The sequence below is a fragment of the Pygocentrus nattereri genome, chromosome 9 (genome assembly GCF_015220715.1).
Source record: "Pygocentrus nattereri isolate fPygNat1 chromosome 9, fPygNat1.pri, whole genome shotgun sequence".
Taxonomy (NCBI): Eukaryota; Metazoa; Chordata; class Actinopteri; order Characiformes; family Serrasalmidae; genus Pygocentrus; species Pygocentrus nattereri.
The window spans coordinates 43,892,585-43,916,046 of NC_051219.1; the positions used below are offsets into that span (position 1 = coordinate 43,892,585).

Below are 23,462 nucleotides of genomic sequence, written 5' to 3' on the forward strand. Positions count from 1 at the left end.
TACACTTTATTATTTATCTCGGATTCCTTCTGCGCACATTCGAAGCCTAAGACAGTCTGCCACAAAACCCAAACTGACACAGGCTTTGCCATTTCTTTCCATCAGTTTCAGCTCATTTACCTGAATTGTGTCCGGCAGGTGTCTTCAGTAGGACGTCAGAATGTCATCAGGAGCGCTCTTTCCTAGTCTGGTGTCGGGCTCACGCAGCTCATCCAGCAAATACTTGGTTGAGTTCCGGGCTGGTAAAATGACCCTGAAGGGCAGCACTGTGACGCCAGACAAACGCAAAGGCACCGTCTACATTCAGCAGACAGACGACTCCCTCATCCATTTCTGCTGGAAGGACAGAACCACTGGAAACGTCGATGACGTCAGTACCTTTTCTTACTCCAGAGAGAAAATCACATTAGTAATGGTCTTTAAGTGTATCGTAGGAATATCGTGCAACTGGAGATTTTGTCATTTCTTAAGCATAGTTAACTTTAGTCTAGGAGTATCACAGTCCAGTCCTGGCGGGCTGCACTGCTGCCTGTCTTTTAGATTATCCGCTTGATAAGGTCATAGATTTTTATTATTATTTTTAATTGAAGTGGGTATTTGATCAGGTAAACTTGGCAGCACTCTGGCCCTCCAGGATTTGGCCTAAACCCTTTTATTGTATTTCATTCAGGTTTGATGCCATTGTTGTTGTTGCTGTTTTCAGGACCTGATTATTTTCCCTGATGACTGCGAGTTTAAGAGAGTGAACCAGTGCACTACCGGACGTGTGTACGTGCTCAAGTTTAAGGCCGGGTCCAAAAGGCTGTTCTTCTGGATGCAGGTGAGCCAAAACAAAGTCTAGGCCTTCATCATTGGCCACGGGACATTGTTTGCTGGATATTTTTGGTTCTCAGTCCAGCAGGGACGCCGAGGTGTTTTAAAAACTCCAGCAGCACTGCTGCGTCTGATCCACTCGTACCAGCACAACACAAACTCGTACAGAGCACAACAGTGCACTGATAAGATAATATTCCCATCATGATTAAAATAATTTAATCTTTTCTTGTCCTTATCGACTGTGCACAACATACCACAACAGTCTTTTTCCCTGCCTCCCCGTGTTTTGTGCTCATTGTTGTTAAATTGTGCTTGATTTTAGGAGCCCAAAACAGACAAGGATGATGAGTACTGTCGTAAAGTGAACGAGTACCTGAACAACCCACCAATGCCAGGTGCTCTTGGCAGTGGGGGGAGTGGTGGACATGAGCTGTCTGCTCTTGGAGGTGAGTGGGAATACAACCACTGCTGCTGGGAAACCTTGGCTTTTTTATTTTTTTAAGGCTGCTGTTCTCCAAAAAACCGACAGGCGTGTATTCTGTAGCATGTACAGATATTGTCTTGATTGCTGGGCCTGCATGTCTAGAACTGGACTTTAGTTTTGCTTTTTGCCTAGGAGAAGGGGGCCTGCAAAACCTTCTGGGGAACATGAGCCATAATCAACTCATGCAGCTGATTGGCCCAACAGGACTCAGTGGGCTTGGTGAGTGAAACATTACTGTTTCCAAACAGCAAAGGCAAAAACAATATAAGCACATTAATGTAAAGTTAATATTTCATGGTGTGCTTTTGTGTTTTACAGGTGGCCTTGGTGCTCTAGCAGGTCCAGGGCTGGCCAGTCTGTTGGGGAGTGGTGGTCCAACCAGTAGCAGTTCAACTTCCAGGTTCTTATAAGCCATATATTAACAGTACTGCTGCCTCTTATAACAGCCGTATAGCCAGTTTAGATCCCTAATAGTAATGACAAAGGCTGTGAGTTCCTGAACTCTGAGGCCAGGAGAGCACAGCTGTTGTATGAAGGGCTTTCTCTGTGTTTCTGAAGCTCCCGCAGCCTATCAGCAGCTGCGACGCTTTCTTCTGGATCCACTGCCCGTCTAAGCACCACCCAGGCGCCAACAACCCCGGTGACCCCTGCTGCAACCTCCACAGGTTCCCCCACCCTGACCCCCACAACCCCAGCAGCCCAGACCCCTTCCTTGGCTGCCGGAGTGGGAAGCCCCACACAGCCAATTCAGCTGAGTGACCTCCAGAGTATCCTTGCCACCATGAATGTGCCTGCCATGGCTGCAGAGGGAGGCCAGGGAGGTGAGAGAAGGGGGGGGGGGGGCCTAAAAACAAGTACCTATGGGGTGTCGAATCAAGTCACCTTTATTTCTGTAGCGCGTTTAAAAGACAAGCGTCGGCCAAAGTGCTGCACAATAATAAACTCTACTAACTCATCAAAAGCCTGAGAAAATAGATGGGTTTTCAGATTTGATTTAAAATCCTCCATTGTGGGTTTGTGAAGAGCAGGAAAATGTTCCAGAGTCTTGGGGACGGAACAGAAAAGACCAGGTCGCCTTTGAAACTCATCCGAGTGCACGGAATGGCTAAGAGCCACTGGTTAGACGATCGTAGAATTCGTGAGGTAGGATGGAAGCGGAGGAGGTCCGAGATGAAGCTCTGAGCCATACAGTGCTTTAAAAACGAATAGTAAAACTTCAATTCTATGTTCAGTTCTGTGTTTTACTGGTAACCAGTGCAATGACGCAAGCGCAGGGGTGTTCTCCCTTTTCTGGGGGGTGTCAGATTCCAGTCAGCATTGCAGAGATTTTCCGAATTGTACACAACTTTGTTCAAATCATCAGCTGATTACCCCAAATAAGATAGCATTATATTCCAAATATAAGAGACACAATACCACCGTTTTCCTTTTCTAATACAGATAATGAAACCTTTAGTATCAGCCAATACAAATCTGTTTTTTCTCTTAAAGCATTTATTTAAAAAAAAAGTAATACATATTTTAATTGAAGCATTTCCCTGTTCTCGTTCCAATTTCTTAAGAACATCTAAACGTAAGCAGTCATGTTCAAACACTCTACTACCCCTCAGTAATAGACGATTTAAAAAAGTCGTTTTCTTTTTCCAGGATCAGGTGAAGACTAACCTGCCTCCAACCACCCTCCCCAGCTGCTTCTCTTTACTGTCCAGCCACTGAAGATCAGGCACAGGCTGTCAGTCTTAACTGGTTCATTCAGTACATTTTTCTCACTGTGAAGTTGTAAATAAGGTAGACTGTCCTTAACACTACCTCACCCTCGTTGGCTAGCTGGACACACAGGCAGGTTTGCACAGAATAACGAAATACGTTTTGGCCGACTTTATTCATATTTCAGACCAACAAGATCTGCAGAAGTCCACAAAATGTAAAAGTGAACCTAATAACATTTGCAAAACGAGGTCAGCCCAGGTGTGCCAGGTTAACCTGAACATTCTGCCCCGCGGACATCCGCTTGATTCGGCACTTCAGCTCGGCTCTGCCTGTTCCCGCAGTGTTCGTCCACTTCGTGTATCCGTCTTTTCAATTGAAGAGGCCTCTGCAGAGTTTTGTAACAGCGGGGTTTGTGTTCAAGCAGGAAAGTAACCTTAGCAGTGCTGTGACCTTCCAGTATAACGAGTGCTGAAACAGGTGAGGGCTGTGTTGTGCCCTGTGTGCGGAACGGAGTCGTTTGAGTTCATCGTTCTAATGAAGTGCTGTTTCTTTCTGTGTGCAGTGGATCTGGCCAGTGTGTTGACTCCTGATATAATGGCTCCTATTTTGGCTAATCCTGAGGTGCAGCAGAGGCTGCTGCCTTATCTGCCCACCGGAGAATCCTTACCGCAGAGTGCTGATGAGATCCAGAACACGCTCACCTCTCCACAGTTTCAGCAGGTAATGCACACAGTCGCCCTACGCTTTCAACAGACCAGCAGCCCCCACACGCAGCCTCTCACGTGAACCTTGTGTGTGCAGGCAATGAGTATGTTCAGCAGTGCGCTGGCGTCGGGGCAGCTGGGTCCTCTTATGAACCAGTTTGGCCTGCCTTCTGAAGCAGTGGACGCGGCCAACAAAGGAGGTAAGACTCCCGTCATGGATGTGGTGCACGTTACTTCTTGTTTTTAATGACCGGATTCTGTTTCTGAATTAAAGTCTTAAATTGTCCTATTATTCATCAGAGCTTTGGACTCGAGTCACAGATTTGATGACTTTAGACTCGACTCGAGAGACTTGCAACTCGACTTTGACTTTAACACCAACTCTGACTTTGAATTGGACTTGGTAGGGCTGGAGAAAGTGGAAGAAACGTGGAGCGTCTGACTGCAGACGGACACACAGTCGGATACTTTTCATGTGAATGGATTCGTTTTCTACCGTAAACCGAATAAACAGCAAAGTGGTCAGTTGGTTGATGCCGCGCTTATTTTATTTTAAAAGACAAGTGAAGCGATGAGTTCAAGTTTGCCTCCATAAACTGGAAACGACAGCATCAACGCGCCCTCGCTCAGCACTTTAACTCCGCTCTTCTGGAGAAACTCGCCGAAATGTTCGTTTCCCTCACGACAGCAAAACTAAAGCACGAAAGAAGCACAGCTCTGTCTGTCTGGCTGAGTTTAGCAGCTCCTGCAGGTAAAACAAGCCTGACGTTCACCACAAAGCTGAGGTTGACTGTGTCTTTGCCGGCTTCATACTGGAATTTTCCATTCCACCTTAAATGATAAACAGTGAGGCGGTGGAACGGAACTGCTGCCATTTAAGGTAGAACGGAAAATTCCACCAAGAAGCTGCTGGCGAAAAATGTCAACATCAGCTTCGTACATCCACCATCAACTTGCTGACTTTTCAGTCAACTTTGTTCGGCTCCGTCGTTTTGGTTTCTGTTTTAAATTCAGATCAAAATTCACTTGCTTTTTATTGGGTGAGCTACTTTATATTTTTAACCCAAGTTTTTAAAAATTAAGTTCAATAGTACTTTCAGAATATTTGCACTACTCTTTGGGTACATCAGCATGTGTGTCACACTCTCTTAAAAAGGATGGTTCTTTAAAGGTTCTTTGGTAAACAGCTCTAAAAAGAACCATGAACACTCAAAGAACACTTTCTGTCATGAAATGTTTTTTTCAGATTAATAAGAAATGTTCTGTACACGATTCTGTATAGAACCTTTTTGAAAAGGCTTGACATTGTAACAATAGAAGAACCTTTTGGGAAGAACCATCTGCAGCACGTTCTTAAGAACCCTTTCATGATGCAAAGAGCACCTTAACCATGGAAAGGACTATTCGGACTATTGACTCGGGGCTTGAACCGAGACTCGCCTCGCCTGTCCCGACTCGGGGCTTGAACCGAGACTCGCCTCGCCTCGCCTGTCCCGACTCGGGGCATGAACCGAGACTCGCCTTGTCTCGCCTGTCCCGACTCAGGTCTTGAGTGTCAAGACTTGACTTATTAGCTACTTACAACTCAGTGACTTGTTCTCACCTCTGTTTACAGATGTGGAGGCATTTGCCAAGGCCATGGAAGGCAGCAATGGGAAAACGGATGATTCTGGTGATGCCAAAGATAAGAAGGATGATGATGAGGATATGAGTTTGGATTAGTAATAGAAGACCCAGGTCAGCTTCTCAATCAAGACAGCGAGCTCTATTATTGTTAGTCAGCCGTGTAGGTCTTAAAAGTAAAGTATGCTTGTATGTTTTGTAAGTCTGATGTCCTGTAATTAAAACTCTCGACTCCGATTGGTCGTATTCATCTCTTGGAGGCTTTGTGAGTGAAGATACAAGAAGCAGGTTGTATCAAAGAATTTTATTAGGGAATTTGATTAAAAATGTGACGATAGATTTTATATTTGAGTTTTAAAGTCCAGTGATCATTCGTTCTACTAAAACACGAGTCCCGTTTCTGCAACGTGAGATGGTGCTGATGAGCTAAACCTGGGCTTTGCTACTTTCCATTCCAACTTTTAAGCATAAAAGCAAACCCAGTAGTAGTTTTAGTCATCACTGGTCCCATAATTGTCCAATTTTTACAACTGAGGTTATGGAGTTAGAGGAATAGCACTCATAGTAAGACCAGTAACACATTACTGACTGCACACTGACTACGCTATTACATTAACTCAGCAGACAAGACCCTGGACTAGATAGAGCTTACAGTACTGGTACACACCCAATAGACTCATTTAACAGTGGCTTTACACTCAGTGCCTTTACAGAAAATAGAACTGATCTTAAAAATATACATTAACAAAACATAAATATCTGTTTAATTTAGCTATGGTATTGATAAACCCACCACCTGCTGATTTGATCATACTGGTGTGCCGGACGTATCGGGCGGGGATTGTGGATAATGTAGTCTGAACTACATGGCGGGGCATCCCTGAGTACCCACGGCTCCAGAGACGGAGGATGGTTTGGTCAACGTGGCCGGCCTGCCGTTCAGCACTGCTTTCCGCACACAGCCGTGGTAGGGAGGGAGAGAGGCTGGGAGACCAGGAACCTCCATCGCGTCTGTCAACGTACACACACATTCTGTTTACCTGTGCAGCGTTTTTCTGGTGAAATGGGTTCTTTCTGTTGGTAAATGCTGCAGGGATATTTGTGTGTATATAAAACAAAATCTTGCATCTAAAAACGGAAACTTTTCAGAAGACGGAAAAAACATGCTCTACTTTTAATGCAAGTCAATGGAACCAGATGTCATTTTGAGCCATTCATCACAAAGTTCACATACAAATGTAGAGTGTAACGGGTATTTTCAAATTATGTCAAAAACTCTATAAAAATAAATAAATAAAAAAGACCAGGCATAAATTTGACCACCTCCTTGTTTCTACGCTCAATGTCCACTTTATCAGCTCCACTTACTGTATAGCTGCACTCTGTAGTTCTACAGTTACAGACTGTAGTCCATCTGTTTCTCTGATACTCTGTTACCCTGTTCTTCAGTGGTCAGGACCCCCATGGACCCTCACAGAGCTGGTGCTGTTTGGGTGGTGGGTCATTCTCAGCCCAGTAACACTGACGTGGTGATGGTGTGTTAGTGTGTGTTGTGCTGGTGCAAGTGGATCAGACACAGCAGTGCTGCTGGAGTTTGAAAATTAAAAATAGTCCACCAACCAAAAATATCCAGCCAACAGCGTCCTGTGACCACTGATGAAGGACTAGAGGATGACCAGCACAAACCGTGCAGCAGCAGATGAGCTGTCGTCTATGACTTTACATCTACAAGGTGGAACAACAAGGTAAGAGTGTCTAATAGAGTGGACAGTGAGTGGACACAGTGTTTAAATACTCCAGCAGCACTGCTGTGTCTGATCCACTTGCACCAGCGCACTAACACGAACACACCACCACCACGTCAGTGTTACTGCAGTGCTGAGAATGATCCACCACCCAAATAGTACCTGCTCTGTGAGGGTCCATGGGGGTCCTGACCACTGAAGACCAGGGTAACAGAGTATCAGAGAAACAGATGGACTACAGTCTGTAACTGTAGAACTGAAATATTGACTTTGGTAGCATCTGTCACCATAGAAACTAATGTTTGTCATGTTAATGTTAACGTTTGTCGACTGAGCTCTTGAGCTCGATTTCTATTCAAGACCTTTCCTGTGAAGTAAAACTACGTCTTCCAGGGGTCCATCTCTGGCACTCAGGAGTCCCATGACCCTGTAGGCAATTCACACCCTCAAAAAAGTGACATACCTGGCACGTTGCCTAGATAGAGGGCCTCGTTTGCCCCATTAAATCTGCTCCGTTTGGGGCTCACGCCGTATTTGCTCACTGCATCCACGCGCAACTGGATCACATTGCTCTTCTTCACAACTGCAAGACAAGAGTGGACGTCCTGATTCCTGATCTAATCGTTAGGGCATCTATTGTGTTTATTCGTTTTAGATTTGTGCACATGTGCGCACATATGACATCACAACCACGGAAAAATGGAAAAACGTCAACTGTGAAATGTGAACCGTCTGCCCTGGGCAAAGTATTTCAAAGTTTTTATTTATTTATTTATTTTAAACACGGTTTTCTCCCCAATTTAGTCGTCTCCAATTCCACCCGCTACTTAGGACTCCCCCAATCACACGATGCCACCAATTCCAGGAGGGTGAAGGCAGCACAGGCTTCCTCCGAGACCTGTGAAGGGGGCCATCCTACCCACCCAGAGTGAGCGAGGCCAATTGTGCTCTCTTGGACTCCCGGCTACGGACGGCTGCAGCATCACCAGGGATCAAACTCGAGATCTCCTGATGACACGACCAACGCTTGGTCGGTTGCGCCACTGGGGAGCCCAACAGAAAGCATTTTGTTCAGATTGGTCTGATTGGTTTAGTGTAGAGTTTGAGAGCTGTACAGTAATACACAGCTCACTGGAAGACTTCCGCAATGACGGTAATACAGGAGTGTGTTGGGTATTTAGTGATATTCCTTACCGAAGACAGTGTGCCAGTTCCCGTCACACAGCGAGTCCTCTGGTGTGAGCGAGACGGAGACCTCTCCATCTCCGCCGTTCACCAACACAGTGACCTGCACACAAAGCCATTCTCGGTCATATTCAATTTAGCCCACGAACAGACGCCCTACTTCGCAGACTAGGCCGCAACAAACAGCTACTCTGACAGTCGAATGATCCATCAATTATCCGATTTAATATGTTCACTTAGAGTAAATGTTACCATGACAACGAGCACCAGTTCGGCTTTTCAAAATTTACAAATACTCATCTTCAACAATAACCAAATTAACAACACCCCACCACCACCAAACCAAGATTCAATGCCTATTCCGTTGGACACGCAGCAAATCAAATCCTGGAAGATTTTGTCAACTGTAACGTTAAGCCAACTCATTTGGTCGTCGATTTTAGTCGATTGATCATTGCACCCCCAACTGCACACTCTGGACAAAATGATCGGAATGACAAAACTACAGATACCCTGTAACAGCCGCATACTGACCGTTCCCTGGTTGAGGTAGACGCTCAGCTGCTGGCTCGCTCTGCCTCCTGCGTGGAGCAATAGGCCAGAATCCGACACGGGCCGAACCTCCAGCTCCAGCTCCAGCTCCTGACCCAGCACCAGCGACTCATCTACCACAAAAACACAGACATATTTCAGTGGATATGAACTTCATATCAGTTTAGAAAACATGCTTCGTTATATGCCGAGTGAATATTCCGTTTTTCAAAACGATGTTGTGGAAATCTGTGCGTGCAGATATTCAATCACTCTTAGGCCATGAAAACAGATATTATTTAAATTTTTATGGTAAAATTTATGAAATTACCACTGAAACTGTCCAAGTCGTCTACAAAGTAAAGTATATTGCTCTACATTTATGGCATTTGGCTGACGCTCTTATCCAGAGCGACTTACAATTTGATCAGTTTACACAGGGAGGCCAAGGTGGTGTTAGGAGTCTTGCCCAAGGACCCTTATTGGTATAGTGTAGGGCGCTGCCCTGGTCGGGGATTGAACCCCAGTCTACAGTGTAGAAGGCAGGTTAACCACTACACTAACCAACCACTACTACCACTGTCATACTCGCACTATTGTACAGTGTGTGTATGTTGTATGTACTGACTTGCGCATAGTAAAAACAAATCAGCCCCAGATCCAATCTGCATTTTCTTTTATGGATAGAGAACCTCAAGGCGCACAGACACAGTAAAAACTAAATACTCGTTAGTTTGAGCTGATGATGCAGTGATTCAGTCACGTGACGTCACTGAGTAGGACGAGCTCATGAGGGTCATTTCGGGCCGGTTCATCACGTTAATGACAGATTTGAGTCTCTTACCTAAACGAGTGTGAACCGTCGAGGATTTGAGCAAAAAATCAGATTTAAGAAATGAGGCTTGTAATGTGAACGTAGCTATTGTGGCTCAGGTCGGATTTTTTGTTTCCACACAGCTCTGAAAACAAGATTTGAGTCACATTAGAGCACAAAATCGACAATTGTGCCACTTCAGCCTGGTAATGTGAACGCAGCCTAAAACTAGAGAGGGTGGATTCTTTCAAAAGGTGTAAAGGAACTGGGCTGTCTTTGGTCATTCTGAAGGAAAAATACTATTTCTCAACAAAAAAGGGCTCATGAGCTGCTCATGTTGAGAAGCTGTCTAAGAAGAGGAGTTTCATGTTCAGCAAGCTGTAGAAAATGCCGGGTCAGGGGCTCACCGATAGCAAGACGTCCTCCCTGAGCAGAGAAGTAAACACCCGGCTGGAGAGGCTCCTGGTAACATGGCACCACCCCCACACTGTGAGAAGGACTCAGAAACACCTCATTCAGCTTCACATCCCTGATGCAGCCCACGAAACCCGGCTGGACAGATGCAGAGAGACGAGGAGACGGGTTAGTTCTGTTAGATGTGTTGCTGTTCTGTACTTCTCTGGATTTGGTGAGCTGTTAATGTGTGTTTACCGCTGCTGCCCGGTGGTCAGAGGGAAGGCCACCAATGTAGACAGGGCCACTCAGTGCACTTTTCTCTCCAGAGAAAGACACCTTCTTGCTCTGGGCATTGATGCCGTCCACTATGAGGCTGGCTTTGTCCCTCTCTATCTTCACAAACACCTGGACAGACACAGGCAGGTTACACAGTCGTTTAATCTCAGACAAGGCGCCGATGGCACTATGACCGTGTCAGAACCGGGCTGAGAGCAAAAAGAGAACAAATTAATTTGGTCCTTTAGCAAATCTCAGCCGAAATATCACAGAACTGCTTGTAAATAGGATGTAAAGCAAAGTAGCTTGTGCACCAAAAGTAGCCACATGCAGCCTATCGTTAACATAAGAGCAAGGAGTTATGTATTTTGGAAAGAAACGAATATTAGAAGATATTATCCATTTTGGAAAAGAAGAAGTGGCATCCTGACATCTCTAACGTCTTTAAAGTGTGCCATACTATAAGCTCCATCCTCTTGTTCTCCAGGGTGTGTTTGGGTTTGTCCATCTGAATTTTTCAGTAACTGCATTAAATAAATGCACATTTTTATTTATTTATTTATTTTTGTAAAAGCTCCCCTCAAATTAACAGAACGTGTGTTTTATGATCTCCACATATCACTACATGCTTACGATTCACTGCTGAAAGCCAAAAATCTCTGACGCTCTTTGTGTTGTTCTCTAAAAGTGATGTTTCCAGAGCAGATCACTGAAGAGACGCCGTCTGTTTATAGTTTAGAGCCCAGATTTGGGGAAAAACGGGTCGACATTCAGTAGAAAAACAAAGTTCAGCTTCTTTTATTATAAGGGTTTAAAATGACGTCACCGTCTATTAGACTGGAGAGAAGAGCTACAGCCTCACACAACGCCCAGCTTCTGAATGGAGCTCATGGAATAGGAACGTTATGGAGAACATGACCAAGTGCGGTTTGGGACCACCGGTGGTCTGAAGAATTTGAAGAGGTTAACAGCGGTGTAACCCTCACCGTGTGCCAAATGCCGTCGTCGTACTTGGCGTTGGTCACGATGCTCGTCTTTCTCTTTCCTCCATTTACCAGCAGCATCAGGTGTCCCTCAGACACTGAGAGCGTCACGGCTGCCCTGCTCCTCGCTGCTGCTGCGTGGAAGATGAGTCCACTGGATGAGCTCACCTGCACTCCCATCGCAACGTGAGGCCTGTGAGACCCACAATAAAAAAAATATATATTAAGATTTGAATGGGTACAGAAACCGGCCCTGTCCCAACTGCTCCTCCTGCAGTCCTCAGAAAAATGTACCCCTAGTGGGGCTTTTGGTGAAGCCAGCATCAATTAACCAGTTTCCTTGGGTTAGAGGCTAGAACCTTTCACAGTGAAGGAACTGGTTTAAGTTGCCACCAAGGTACGAAATACAGTGGGTCCTGGGGGGTCCAGGATCCTCTAATTAACCTCTTAGATCTCTTGAATGACTAAAAATTCTAGGTGGTCCTTGAAAATAAACCTATTACATTATTCTGTCTGTTATGGAAAGATAGACACACACACACACATCTTCTAGACCGCTTCTCCTTCTGGGTCGTGGGGGGGAGCTGGAGCCTATCCCAACTGTCACTGGGCGAAATGCAGGATACACCCTGGACAGGTCGCCAGTCAATTTCAGGGCAAGATAGACACTTAAATACAAATTTAAGTAAAGGTTGTTGTTTAGCCGCTTCACCCATCGTCACTGAGCTTCTGACTAGAGCTGAAGCACTGCTCTGCCTCAGGGTGGTGCTGTGGTAAACTGGTTCACCCAGTTGGTCCGTCATAGTCTAGCAACTATAACTATGCCTCTGAGAAACTGTACAATCTGACAGAGCATACTAGTAAATCTGAAAACCTGCCCGATTTCCCAGGAGATTGGTGGAAGGACTGAATCGTAAAGCGTTTCTCAAACACAAAACACAAGAGGAGATGTGTGAGATCTCACTGAACGTGTGGAAGACCAAACGAGAAAAGAGCATTTGCGAAAAAAGCCATTAGCATCACTTTGGCGTGTGAGCTGGCAGCCAGTCAATGCTGGAGTAGAAGTAAGATGCTGGTGAACCTCTTCGTGGCTGAACTCTAGCTGCTCCCAGATGGTTCACAATAACAGCCTGAAGGTGGCACTGCCATGTTTAAAGTCACTGAGGTCCAGTATGACCCGTTCTATTGCTAATGCTTGACTTTGGAGACTGATTTTAGACACCTGAAATACCAGAACACAATAACAGGGGTGTCCACATAATTCTGGCCATATTATGTTACATCATGTCTCTTTTATTCCGTTAATTTGTTTTTATTTTTTTATTTGTTTTTTATTTTTTTTATTTTTCTCTTTATCTGCTCTGCTACTTGATAAGTTTCGATACATTAATTTTAATTGTTTATTGATTTAAGTTTATTGGAACCCTCTTATTATTAAATTTGACTGATTTTTATGATTTAATTATAGCATATCCCAATCCCTGATTCCTGCATTACTCGGCTACATTCTAAACGAGGGTCTCCCTCAGTGTTTTCCGAGTTTAAATAAAGGTTGACTGATTGATTGATGGCCAGCTTTACAGATGCCTGGCCAGGTATGGTGCATGCATCACCAACACCTGCACACGTCTCTCGATTAGACACTTTGAGCACTCTCTCCCATATGTCCACTTGTTGACATCACCAAAATACTGACTTGGAGGAGGACCACAGGGGTTTAGGGCATAATTTGGGACGGGGCCACAGGGCAAGAGGTGAGGATGGATGGAACACCCACGTTTTGCTAAAGGCTGGTGGCACTGAATCATAACGCATGTGGCTGAGCGAGGAGCCACTGAAGTGGTAGGCACCGGGTTCCTGGACGGACTTCTCCGCAGAGCAGGATTCACGAGCAGAGCGACTCCTGGAATTGCCAGCAGGCCTCCTTTGCTTCCCCTAAACACAAACACAGTTATGCTGTAATCAATAAGTGAACTGAACAGGAACTCTCCAGCTGAAGTCCAGTCGTCTCACGTTTCACGCCGTCACAAACTCCATTTCAGGGTTAAAAGGCGGCAGCTGTGATTTACCGGACGGGCGGAGCGGCACTTTAATGTCTCTCTTGCCTCATTACATATGGACTTATAGAAGGTTCCCTCTCAAAAAGCAAAATTCTGAGACTTTTATAATGTAGCACTCGAAAACTAATGCTAAATACAGACTGGGCGTTATTTATCGTCTGAAAAGTGCTACTGTCTGTGTTTACAAACACATCTACTTATTTTTAGTGTAAAAAAATACAAAAATCTTGCAAATTAATGTTTTAAACCGATATTTTTGGATGTATTTTTCAATGTTACCAATCAACAGGTTTTATCCAAATAATAATCCGACAGTTTTCTTTTCCGAATGATTGTTAAAAGTGCATTAAAGCTTTTTTGGTTCTGTAATCACTTTATTAAATCTCCTGTGGCAGAAATCTCCCTGCCATTCTCTGATCAGCTGCACGTAGCCAACAGGTTAAACTTAAAATCACACAATTCCCAAATGAAATTAAGCAGGTTTTTACAATTTCACACAGTTTCCAAATGCACTTTGCACAAAACTGCCACAGAAGTCAGGCTCATTCCTCCAGCCGACAATCAGCGTGATTCAAAACAGAAAGCAGCCAATCACTTGTTACTTATTAAAACTGATTATCTGCGAATTTCTGACATATAGTGTTGAATTAATGTCTAACTTTCTTGTCAAGCAATAATTCGTTGGTCATTATTCTGACTTGCCAAGTCAAGGTTTTGAGAAAACAAGCAATTACTTTGACCTAAAGAGTCGAAATTTGAACATGAAACAACAACGAAAGATATTTTTTCGTATCTGGTTCAAACGAGCTTTGTTGTAAAATACACTGGAGCCAAAAGTGGTCATAACTGTGCTGGTCATATGTTTAACTGTGTTCACTTGCATGGAAGTTTCCGAGATGACAACCTGCTAAATTGTCCACCTCAATTAGCGCAAAGCGTCAGCAGACCGTTGGTAATTATTGTCTCTTTTAGTACATCGGCCTCTTAAAATCAGCCGCTGTTCTCGCTGTACCTTGGGCTCTTTGTGGCGTGGAGGCGAGGCCAGGATCTGCTGGGGTTTCTCAGCATCCGGACACTCCAGAGGAACATTGACATTATCGCTGGCTTGCAGCAGATCCACCACCGTCTTAGAAATCGCAGTCCTAAAGCCAAAACACAGTTTAGTAAGATTTACGTTTTTGTTTTTATAACATTTGAGTGGTTTTATGTGCTAAAACTTTCTTTTGTTAGACTACTTTAACACTTTGCTGTAGGTCATGTTCATAAGGCTACATAACAATCACATAAGCCTTTCAAGAAAGTTGACATAAACCTACCTTGTGTGGTGTGGTGTTGACATGTTTGTTACTCAGTGGTCAGCTGGACCCACCACAATATTGTTTTAATGTTACGGGTTTTTCATAAACACTATCACTCCACTGAGATGCTGTTGCTAAGCAACAGCTTTGACAGCTGTAGGAGACGCTCAGGCCATTTGAACGTTTTTACATCTCACTATCCACAAACAGAAAACGGACACTGTTAAGACCACATCTGACCGACAGCCGATTTGGTCCGACTCTGAAGACGAGACGACGCTAAATTCCCAAACTGTCGTCACCACTGAGCAGCTTTTCAGTCGGCAGCTGTGACAGAAGAACAGCTGAACAACCTGGAATCAGCCGGAAATGAACCCAACACCATTCGCCAAACTAAACGGGCTGTAAGAAGCTTTACAGACCGGCTGGAACAAAACAACATTAATACTGATCTGGACAAACTGACCAAACTGAGCTGAACCTGATATTGGGTCGGTTTTATGGCTCTGTACGTACTTCAAAAGGCGAGGCTGACTGTGAAACTCATTTCAGCGTTTTGGCATTACTATTAAGATTCATAACATGCTTCATTTTGCAACCGGCCTCTTGTAGCTGAGCTACAAAGTCAATTATCATAACATGCCATTTCATGTCACTTCACCAGAGAAAATCTTATAACACAATGTCACTTGACTCTGAAATGTCATGAAAGGCTAATGTAATTGTTATGTGGCATTATGAATATGATCTTCAGTGAAGTTTTCATCGGTGATGGGGGGAGAAAACACACGTGGGTCGCTCCTTTCCGATGTCTGCACCTTTAAAAGGCACAGTTAATTTCTGACAGGAAGAGCTCAAAAGCTCTTTCTCCCTTATCTCAGGTTTTCCATCACACCTGTTGATGAAAAGGTTGCTGAGGCAGCCGGTGAGGTTGGAGATGCCACTGGATTCAGGTGTGCCACCAATGTAAACATTCCCTGGAGTTCCACTGCTGCTCCTCACATCCCTGTTAGCACTGGGCTCCAGCACATCATCCACATACACACGGAGTCTGTGTACACAGCCAAAAACAAAAGGCCATTACTTCTACACACACACACACACACACACACACACACATACATTTATACACACACACTCACACACACGGAGTCTGTGCACACAGCCAAAAACAAAAGGCCATTACTTCTACACACACACACACACACACACACACACATATACATTCACACACACACACACACACACACACACACACACACACACACACACACACACACATACATTTATACACACACACTCACACACACGGAGTCTGTGCACACAGCCAAAAACAAAAGGCCATTACTTCTACACACACACACACACACACACACACACACATACATTTATACACACACACTCACACACACGGAGTCTGTGCACACAGCCAAAAACAAAAGGCCATTACTTCTACACACACACACACACACACACATATACATTCATACACACACACACACACACACACACACACTCACACACACGGAGTCTGTGCACACAGCCAAAAACAAAAGGCCATTACTTCTAAACACACACACACACACACACACACTCATACACACACACACACACATTCATAAACACAGAGTCTGTGCACACAGCCAAAAACAAAAGGCCATTATTTCTACACACACACACACTCACACACTCACACACACACACACACACACACACACACACACACACACACACAGAGTCTGTGCACACAGCCAAAAACAAAAGGCCATTATTTCTACACACACACACACTCACACACACACACACACACACACACACACACACACACACACACACACACACACACACACACACACACACACACACACACAGAGTCTGTGCACACAGCCAAAACCAAAAGGCCATTATTTCTACACACACACACACTCACACACTCATACACACACACACACACACACACTCATACACACAGAGTCTGTGCACACAGTCAAAAACAAAAGGCCATTACTTCTACACACACACACACACTCACACACTCATACACACACACACACACACACTCATACACACGGAGTCTGTGCACACAGCCAAAATCTAAAGGCCATTACTTCTACACACACACACACACACACCCACACACATTCATACACACAGAGTCTGTGCACACAGCCAAAATCTAAAGGCCATTACTTCTACACACACACACTCACACTCTCTCACACACACACACACACACAGCCAAAAACAAAAGGCCATTACTTCCACACACACACATGCGCATATATATATAATATATATGCTTTCTTGCGTAAAGTTACCAAGTTACCATTTCAGAGATACAATGCATCTGAGTCATTCTACAGAAATGTTTTGTGTTTAGTGTTCAGATATATTACACTTAAAAACGTTCAGGTTACAATTTATTTATATTCTAAAATAACATAATAAGTTATTTTAACAATTAAACCTTCTTGAGCCTCAATTTATCAATATTGTTTTTTAAATCAACCATATAGAACTCAAAGCACCACAGAAGAGCTCGTCCTCACAGTCGTGTGTGAAGACTGAGGCCAAATTTTGAATTAAAAAAAATGTTTTTCTGCAATTTTAAATGCAATAATCTCTACATGACTATGGAATATATGAATTAAATGACACAAAGAAATCAAAAGCCAAATAATTATAAAATATAGAATGAAAGTCCCCCAGGCGTCGAGTCACTGGTGTGACCGCGTAACAAAAAGTCTCTTATTCTGAAATAAAAGTCACACCGATGACGTCACTCGACCTCCTTTGACCTGTTTTCTGAGGATCTATGGAGAAAAGCTCATGGTGAGTCCACTGTGTCCCTCAGTTCTCAGAGATCTTCTCATTCAGCTCATGATCTCATATGAAGCTTTTAGCTGACGTCACCGGTGCGACCGACTTTATTCTGAGGTCATTGTGGAAAAATAGAAACACAGATGGATTAAATTCCATATTTTAGTGGACGTTCCCTGATGGACAGCGTGTGGTTTGATGTTCTGTAAAATGCACTGATCATTAAAAACGTCTCTGGTGTTTCCTTTATTATTGTTATTATTATTATTATGAGGATCGGTAACACCAGTGACTCCTATGAACAGATAAAAACATGCATGTTTGTGTAGAATGACCCATTTACACAGTTTTAGGCAACAGAATTAAAATAATATCACTTGATTTGCGTTCAATCTTTTACTCAGAACTGTATTTGATCTCTATAAGGGTTAATGAATGCTTTTGAAAGCCGTGCTATTTTACCCATTTTCATTGCTGTAGAACGCCACATAGTGGCTGTTGTCATCATTGTAGGTCTTCTGAGTTCGGACCTCCTTCTCGCCAGCAATCACGACCAGATTTCCCTTCTCTAAGAACACCTGACACATACCATCCTGTGGAGAGAGAGCGCCCAAAAACACAGTTAAGCTGCTGAATCAGCAGTTCTACATTAACTCCAGCGTTTAAGACCATTTATTTACAGCTTTAAAGGAGGATTATTTTATTTTTACCTACTGATCTAATTCAGCTGTGGAGCCCTATATCAGGAACCCTGATACAGCTGTAAGAAAGGCATACCTGGGCTTGGTGTTGGAGCAAAAGTCCATTCTTCTGCTCGGTTCTGAACCCAAGGCCAGCATAGAAGTTGTCTGTGAGTTTTGGAGATTTGAGGTCTGTGAAGTCCAGATAATTCTGCCCTTTGAAATGGGCCTCACGAGCCACCTGAAAGGTTCGACCGAATGGAGAAAGGCGAGTGAGATCGAACCGTTACAGCTCTAATGCCGTCTCTTTAGTAGTAGCATGGATTTTCTGGCAAATGAGGTTCAGTATGATTAGTTCTGCCTGTTCAGCGACTGAAATAGTGGATGAAGTCAGTTCTTATAACTCCAACCAACTGCATGCTTCATTACAACGACAGCACAATTAGTACTGTTGTACTGTATTTAGTGCAGTGTCTGAAATACTGAGTAAAACATAGAAAACAAATTAAGTCATTTTATTCAAACTTAGCATAAAAAACATCATGACACACACCAGGTATCATGAAACTAAGGAAGGAAATCACGGTGATATATTTTTGCTAAAAAAAACAAAACAAAAAAAAACGCATGATATACTTCATCATTATACAACAGTTAGTTCTGGCCACAGCTGATTGGTTGAGAGGCGTCTAACTGTGCTGTTATTTCACCTTAACATCACAGGTTTTATCACAAACACCGTATCACTCTGCTGAGACGCTGTTGCTAAGCAACGACTCTGACAGCTGTAGGAGACGTGTTTCTGGTGGCGTTCTGATGGATCTTTTTAGATCAGGCTTTTAACACTGTACCATGAAGGGCTCCCAGTTCTATTTTTAAGGCATATCACAGATGCAATATGACTTTTTCCATACCTACAGGCTTGAAACATGACAATAACTGACTATAGAGAAAGCATGATAGTAGGGTGGGCACCACATGTACCGTCATTAAACTACACTGTAAAAACAGAAGAGGAGTTTTTTTTCTTTATGTAAGTTCTAGATAAGACATGTCAGGTACACGCCATTATCAATTCTTACGAGGTGTGGTATAAAGTGTGTGAACTGGCATCAGGTTAGGAGTAGGAGGTAAACTCTTACCAGCAGGTTGTCAGGGCAGCCGAAGCTGACCCCTGAGGTGTTCATGCTCTTCAAGTCAATGTAGCTGCCCAAGGCTGAAACCCTCCTAAAGCAGCCCCTTATAGAGCCCTGCTTGAGGAACAAAGGCTTGAGACTGCACGTGCCAACACACACACACACACACACACACACACACATTACATCTAGATACTATATTACATCTAAATACCAATAAGCATAAATACAGTAAAAAGAAATATGTAGAAATATGGATTCATTCAATTCCAACCGGCGCATTGATACTGTATATATATATATATATATATATATATATGTTTCTTAAGGACATATGTAGAAATGGTTAACGTAACACACTGATGCACATACATTTATAATGCTTACTGTAATACCGTAATGCTTATTTATCTAATGCATAAAATGTTAAATAACTGTGTGTTATATATATATATATATATATATATATATATATATATATATATATATATATATATATATATACATACACACACACACACACACACACACATTGCCAAAAGTATTTGGTCGTCTGGCTTCACACGCATATGAACTTCAGCGACATCCCATTCTTAATCCATAGGGTTTAATATGATGTCGGCCCACCCTTTGCAGCTATAACAGCTTCAGCTCTTCTGGGAAGGCTTTCCACAAGGGTTAGGAGTGTGTTTATGGGAATTTCTGACCGTTCTTCCACATTTGTGAGGTCAGACACTGATGCTGGACGAGAAGGCCTGGCTCACAGTCTCCGCTCTAATTCATCCCAAAGGTGTTCTATGGGGTTGAGGTCAGGACTCTGTGCAGGCCAGTCAAGTTCTTCCACACCAAACTGGCTCATCCGTGTCTTTATGGACCTGCTTTGTGCACTGGTGTGCAGTCATGTTGGATCAGGAAGGGGCCGTCCCCAAACTGTTCCCACAAAGTCCGGAGCTTGAAATTGTCCAAAGTCACGGTACCACGCTGGAATTCTCTGAGCTCCTGAGAGCGACCCATTCTTTCACTAATGTCTGTAGAAGCAGTCTGTAGGACTAGGGGCTCGGCTTTATACACCTGTGGCCATGGATGTGATTGAAACACCTGAATTCAATGATTTGGATGGGTGACTGAATACTTTTGGCTATATATATATATATATATATATATATATATATATGGGGGGGATTATGTTCTATTGACTTGTATTAAAAGTAAAGTAGGTTTTTTCCTTCTCCTGTAACCATTTTGGAGACACAGCGGTGTATATATATATATACCTGCAGCCTCACTTGCACGTGCAGCTACATACAGAATATAACTAGAAAACATAGTAGGTTGTGTTTTTGTGTTCACCTCTCAGGCATCTGGTCCTTACGAACACCACCCATGAAGTAGGGCCCTTGGAAACAGGTGATATCAGGCAAAGAAATCTGGTACTGGACTTTACGTTCTATTCTCACATAGAGCACCCTTTGTGTAGGACGATTGACAATAATCACATCCACCTTGGAAAAGAAAAAAAATAAGATTTCTGTCAAGTCTCGTTAAAATACACCCATCAAAAGTTCCTTTATACCTGAAAACCTTTAATCACACAGCAAATACTAGTTTCCAGTAAGTGCCTTCAAACCTTTGACTGGTAGTGCATCACCAATTCATAGCTGATCTGAAAAAACAATGAGTGTATAAAAATACAAAAAAGCTGTATGACGGACATGAAGCCTGCGCCGGACTCACTGATTTGGGTTTGGTATCGCTGACGTGCAGCTTGTCGGGTTCCGAGCCTGTGTACTGCTCCTCCACCAACGTCCCGTTGAAGTTGTGTAAAAGCTTAAGTTTCCCTCCGCGCACGGCAACACAAATGAACGTCGTCTGTGGGAGAGACAGCGGTCGTGTTAGGTCTCCAGTTTCACAGCTTGTGCTCAGAAATAGGATTTTGGCTGAGGTCTAGTTATAAAAGGGAAAAACTGCAATTAAAAATGACCAATCGCGGCAGGTCTGTCACGATCATGACGTTCCAGCCGATGACTGTCATATAAATAACTGTCTCATCTTGTTTACTTTATGCATCAATTAAAGTCCAAGATAAAGTGATTAAATTGGCTTACAGGCCATCTTGCACCCTAGTCATTTTACTTAGAAGCTAACACTGGTAGTAAACTTGAATTGGTATACGGCACCGTTGCATGCTCTCATAAACACACACACACACACACACACACACACACACACGCGTTTGTCTAGCTATACATATGAGGATGTCCACAGGTTTCTATTGATGTTTGTGTTACTGTAGCTCAATAATACTACACACACACACACACACACACACACACACATTTTCTAAGCCGCTTCTCCCTCAGGGGGGTGCTGGAGCCTATCCCAGCGGTCATTGGGTGGAAGGCAGGATACACCCTGGACAGGTCACCAGTCCATTTACTTTTAATGTAAGTGAATGGAACCAGACGTCATTCCAAGTCATTTTGGGCCGTTTGTTTTGGTCCATTCCTCATGAAATTTACACACAGTATAAAGAACAACAGGTATTTTCAAATTATGTCAAAAACTGAAAAACGTTTTCTCCCGACAGCAGCGATGTATTCCTTTTTCCTCCTCAGCGCGTGGCCACATCTCAACTGCTGAAAGAAGGACATTCCTGCGTTTTGCTCTATTGATAATGGCCTTTTAGAAAGGGAACATAAAATCATCTCTGCCTTGTGTTAGCAATGCATATTTGTCTCCGAACAACAAGATGTGCTGTCTGACCTCGTTTCGGAGCAGGAGCAGAATTCCATCCTGAGAGACGAGTTTGATTTCCTGGTCTAAGCGCACGTTCGAGCTCCCGCATGACCACCTGGAGTTTATTTCAGCATAGCCTGTGCCGTCAAAGTATGCAGCATCCACCGACTGCTTAGACCTGTTATAACACACAGACACACAGGCTTATAATGATCATATCAAATGAATAAATCAGTTCATCACTGATTCGCTGCAGCTCGTTAGCCTCTTATATTTTTGTCCATCTGAATTTCGTGACCAAATCATAGGGTGAATTATTCAGTAACTGCGTGGAATAAATGCACATTATTATTTATTTATTTATTTATTTTTGTAAAAGCCCCTCAGATTAACAGAACATGTTTTCTGATCTCCACATATCACTATCCGCTCACAATTCACTGCTGAAAGAAAGAAAAAATCTCTGACGCTCTTTGTGTTGTTTTCTAAAAGTGATGTTTCCAGAGCAGATCACTGAAGAGACGCCGTCTGTTTATAGTTTAGAACCCAGATTTGGGGAAAAACGGGTCGACTTTCAGTAGAAAAACAAACTGAGTTCAGCTTCTTTTATTATAAGGGTTTAAAATGACGTCACCGTCTATTAGACTGGAGAGAAGAGCTACAGCCTTACACGACGCCCATCTTCTGAATGGAGCTTATGGAATATGAACGCTATGAAGAACATGATGAAGGGAGGTTTGGAACCACCGGTGGTCCTGAGGAGTTTACGAGGCTACAGGGCACATACCGCGGACAGGGAACAGCTTCGGTGGTGTTGAGCTCGAAGGTTTGTTCGAAGTTATAAAGGCTGATCACTTCCTCATTCAGACTCTCCAGCTCAATGCAGCCCTGGAAGTTGTTGGACTGCAGCATCTCAGGAGGAAGCTGGGAAACAGCAGGCGTTAATCAATGCACACAGCAACACCGAGTGATGGTCACAGTAATGACGTCCGGCAAACGTACAAGCGAACATGCTCACCGTGAAGTTGCTGGGGTAGCCCCCAACATAGAAGACTGTGTCCCCAGCAGGGAGGCTCAGGAGGCCATTGTCACCGTCTGAGGTCACGTCTTCCTTATATAAATACGTCTTTTCAACCGAGGTTGTCGTCATCAGTCCATACTGCAGTATCCTGCAACGGCAAGCGGCAGCGACGATGGTGATAATGAAGATGATGATGATGATGATGATTATTACAGGAAGACTGTCTCACCTGTCCAGGGAGATGCTGTAGAAACCATCAGCGCTGAGGTCCTCTTTCGTGACCCCCTGGGCGGTCTTGCTTCCAACTTTAAAGAGCCAGCGGAGTTTTTTACCCTCCAGAACCATCCCCATGAACTCCTTACTAGACTGCAACACACACACAGGCGCAAATCACATGCACTATTCAGATCTTATAATCTGAATAATCAAGTTCACGTTGAATTA

The 23,462-nt window shown here is 43.6% G+C and overlaps 2 protein-coding genes across 6 annotated transcripts in view; one reads left to right on the top strand and one right to left on the bottom strand.

The window, feature by feature from the left end:
• Nucleotides 1–5,574, top strand: part of adrm1 (adhesion regulating molecule 1) — an 8,803-nt gene extending 3,229 nt beyond the window's left edge. Inside the window, exons 2-10 of one of the 2 annotated variants that reach the window (XM_017700951.2) lie at nt 139–370; nt 704–820; nt 1,139–1,262; nt 1,433–1,519; nt 1,619–1,700; nt 1,859–2,121; nt 3,573–3,730; nt 3,812–3,914; nt 5,330–5,574. In XM_017700951.2, the coding sequence (XP_017556440.1) occupies nt 161–370; nt 704–820; nt 1,139–1,262; nt 1,433–1,519; nt 1,619–1,700; nt 1,859–2,121; nt 3,573–3,730; nt 3,812–3,914; nt 5,330–5,436 (1,251 nt within the window). In that variant the 5' untranslated portion in view covers nt 139–160 and the 3' untranslated portion in view covers nt 5,437–5,574. The remainder of the gene's footprint in view (nt 1–138; nt 371–703; nt 821–1,138; nt 1,263–1,432; nt 1,520–1,618; nt 1,701–1,858; nt 2,122–3,572; nt 3,731–3,811; nt 3,915–5,329) is intronic. The other variant, XM_017700952.2, reaches the window with a different exon arrangement.
• A 48-nt stretch (nt 5,575–5,622) lies between these two features.
• The window catches only part of lama5 (laminin, alpha 5), a 138,556-nt gene continuing 120,716 nt past the window's right edge, over nt 5,623–23,462 (bottom strand). For all 4 annotated transcript variants that reach the window (XM_037540946.1, XM_037540948.1, XM_037540947.1 and 1 more), the window contains exons 62-80: nt 23,248–23,384; nt 23,016–23,166; nt 22,785–22,921; nt 22,025–22,175; nt 20,996–21,130; nt 20,612–20,763; nt 19,268–19,400; nt 18,223–18,366; nt 17,908–18,038; nt 15,521–15,676; nt 14,340–14,469; nt 13,045–13,202; nt 11,271–11,460; nt 10,264–10,413; nt 10,020–10,164; nt 8,802–8,932; nt 8,277–8,370; nt 7,546–7,665; nt 5,623–6,348 (exon numbers count right to left, since the gene is read on the bottom strand). In XM_037540946.1, coding sequence (XP_037396843.1) covers nt 6,200–6,348; nt 7,546–7,665; nt 8,277–8,370; nt 8,802–8,932; nt 10,020–10,164; nt 10,264–10,413; nt 11,271–11,460; nt 13,045–13,202; nt 14,340–14,469; nt 15,521–15,676; nt 17,908–18,038; nt 18,223–18,366; nt 19,268–19,400; nt 20,612–20,763; nt 20,996–21,130; nt 22,025–22,175; nt 22,785–22,921; nt 23,016–23,166; nt 23,248–23,384 — 2,694 coding nt within the window. In that variant the 3' untranslated portion in view covers nt 5,623–6,199. The remainder of the gene's footprint in view (nt 6,349–7,545; nt 7,666–8,276; nt 8,371–8,801; nt 8,933–10,019; nt 10,165–10,263; nt 10,414–11,270; nt 11,461–13,044; nt 13,203–14,339; nt 14,470–15,520; nt 15,677–17,907; nt 18,039–18,222; nt 18,367–19,267; nt 19,401–20,611; nt 20,764–20,995; nt 21,131–22,024; nt 22,176–22,784; nt 22,922–23,015; nt 23,167–23,247; nt 23,385–23,462) is intronic.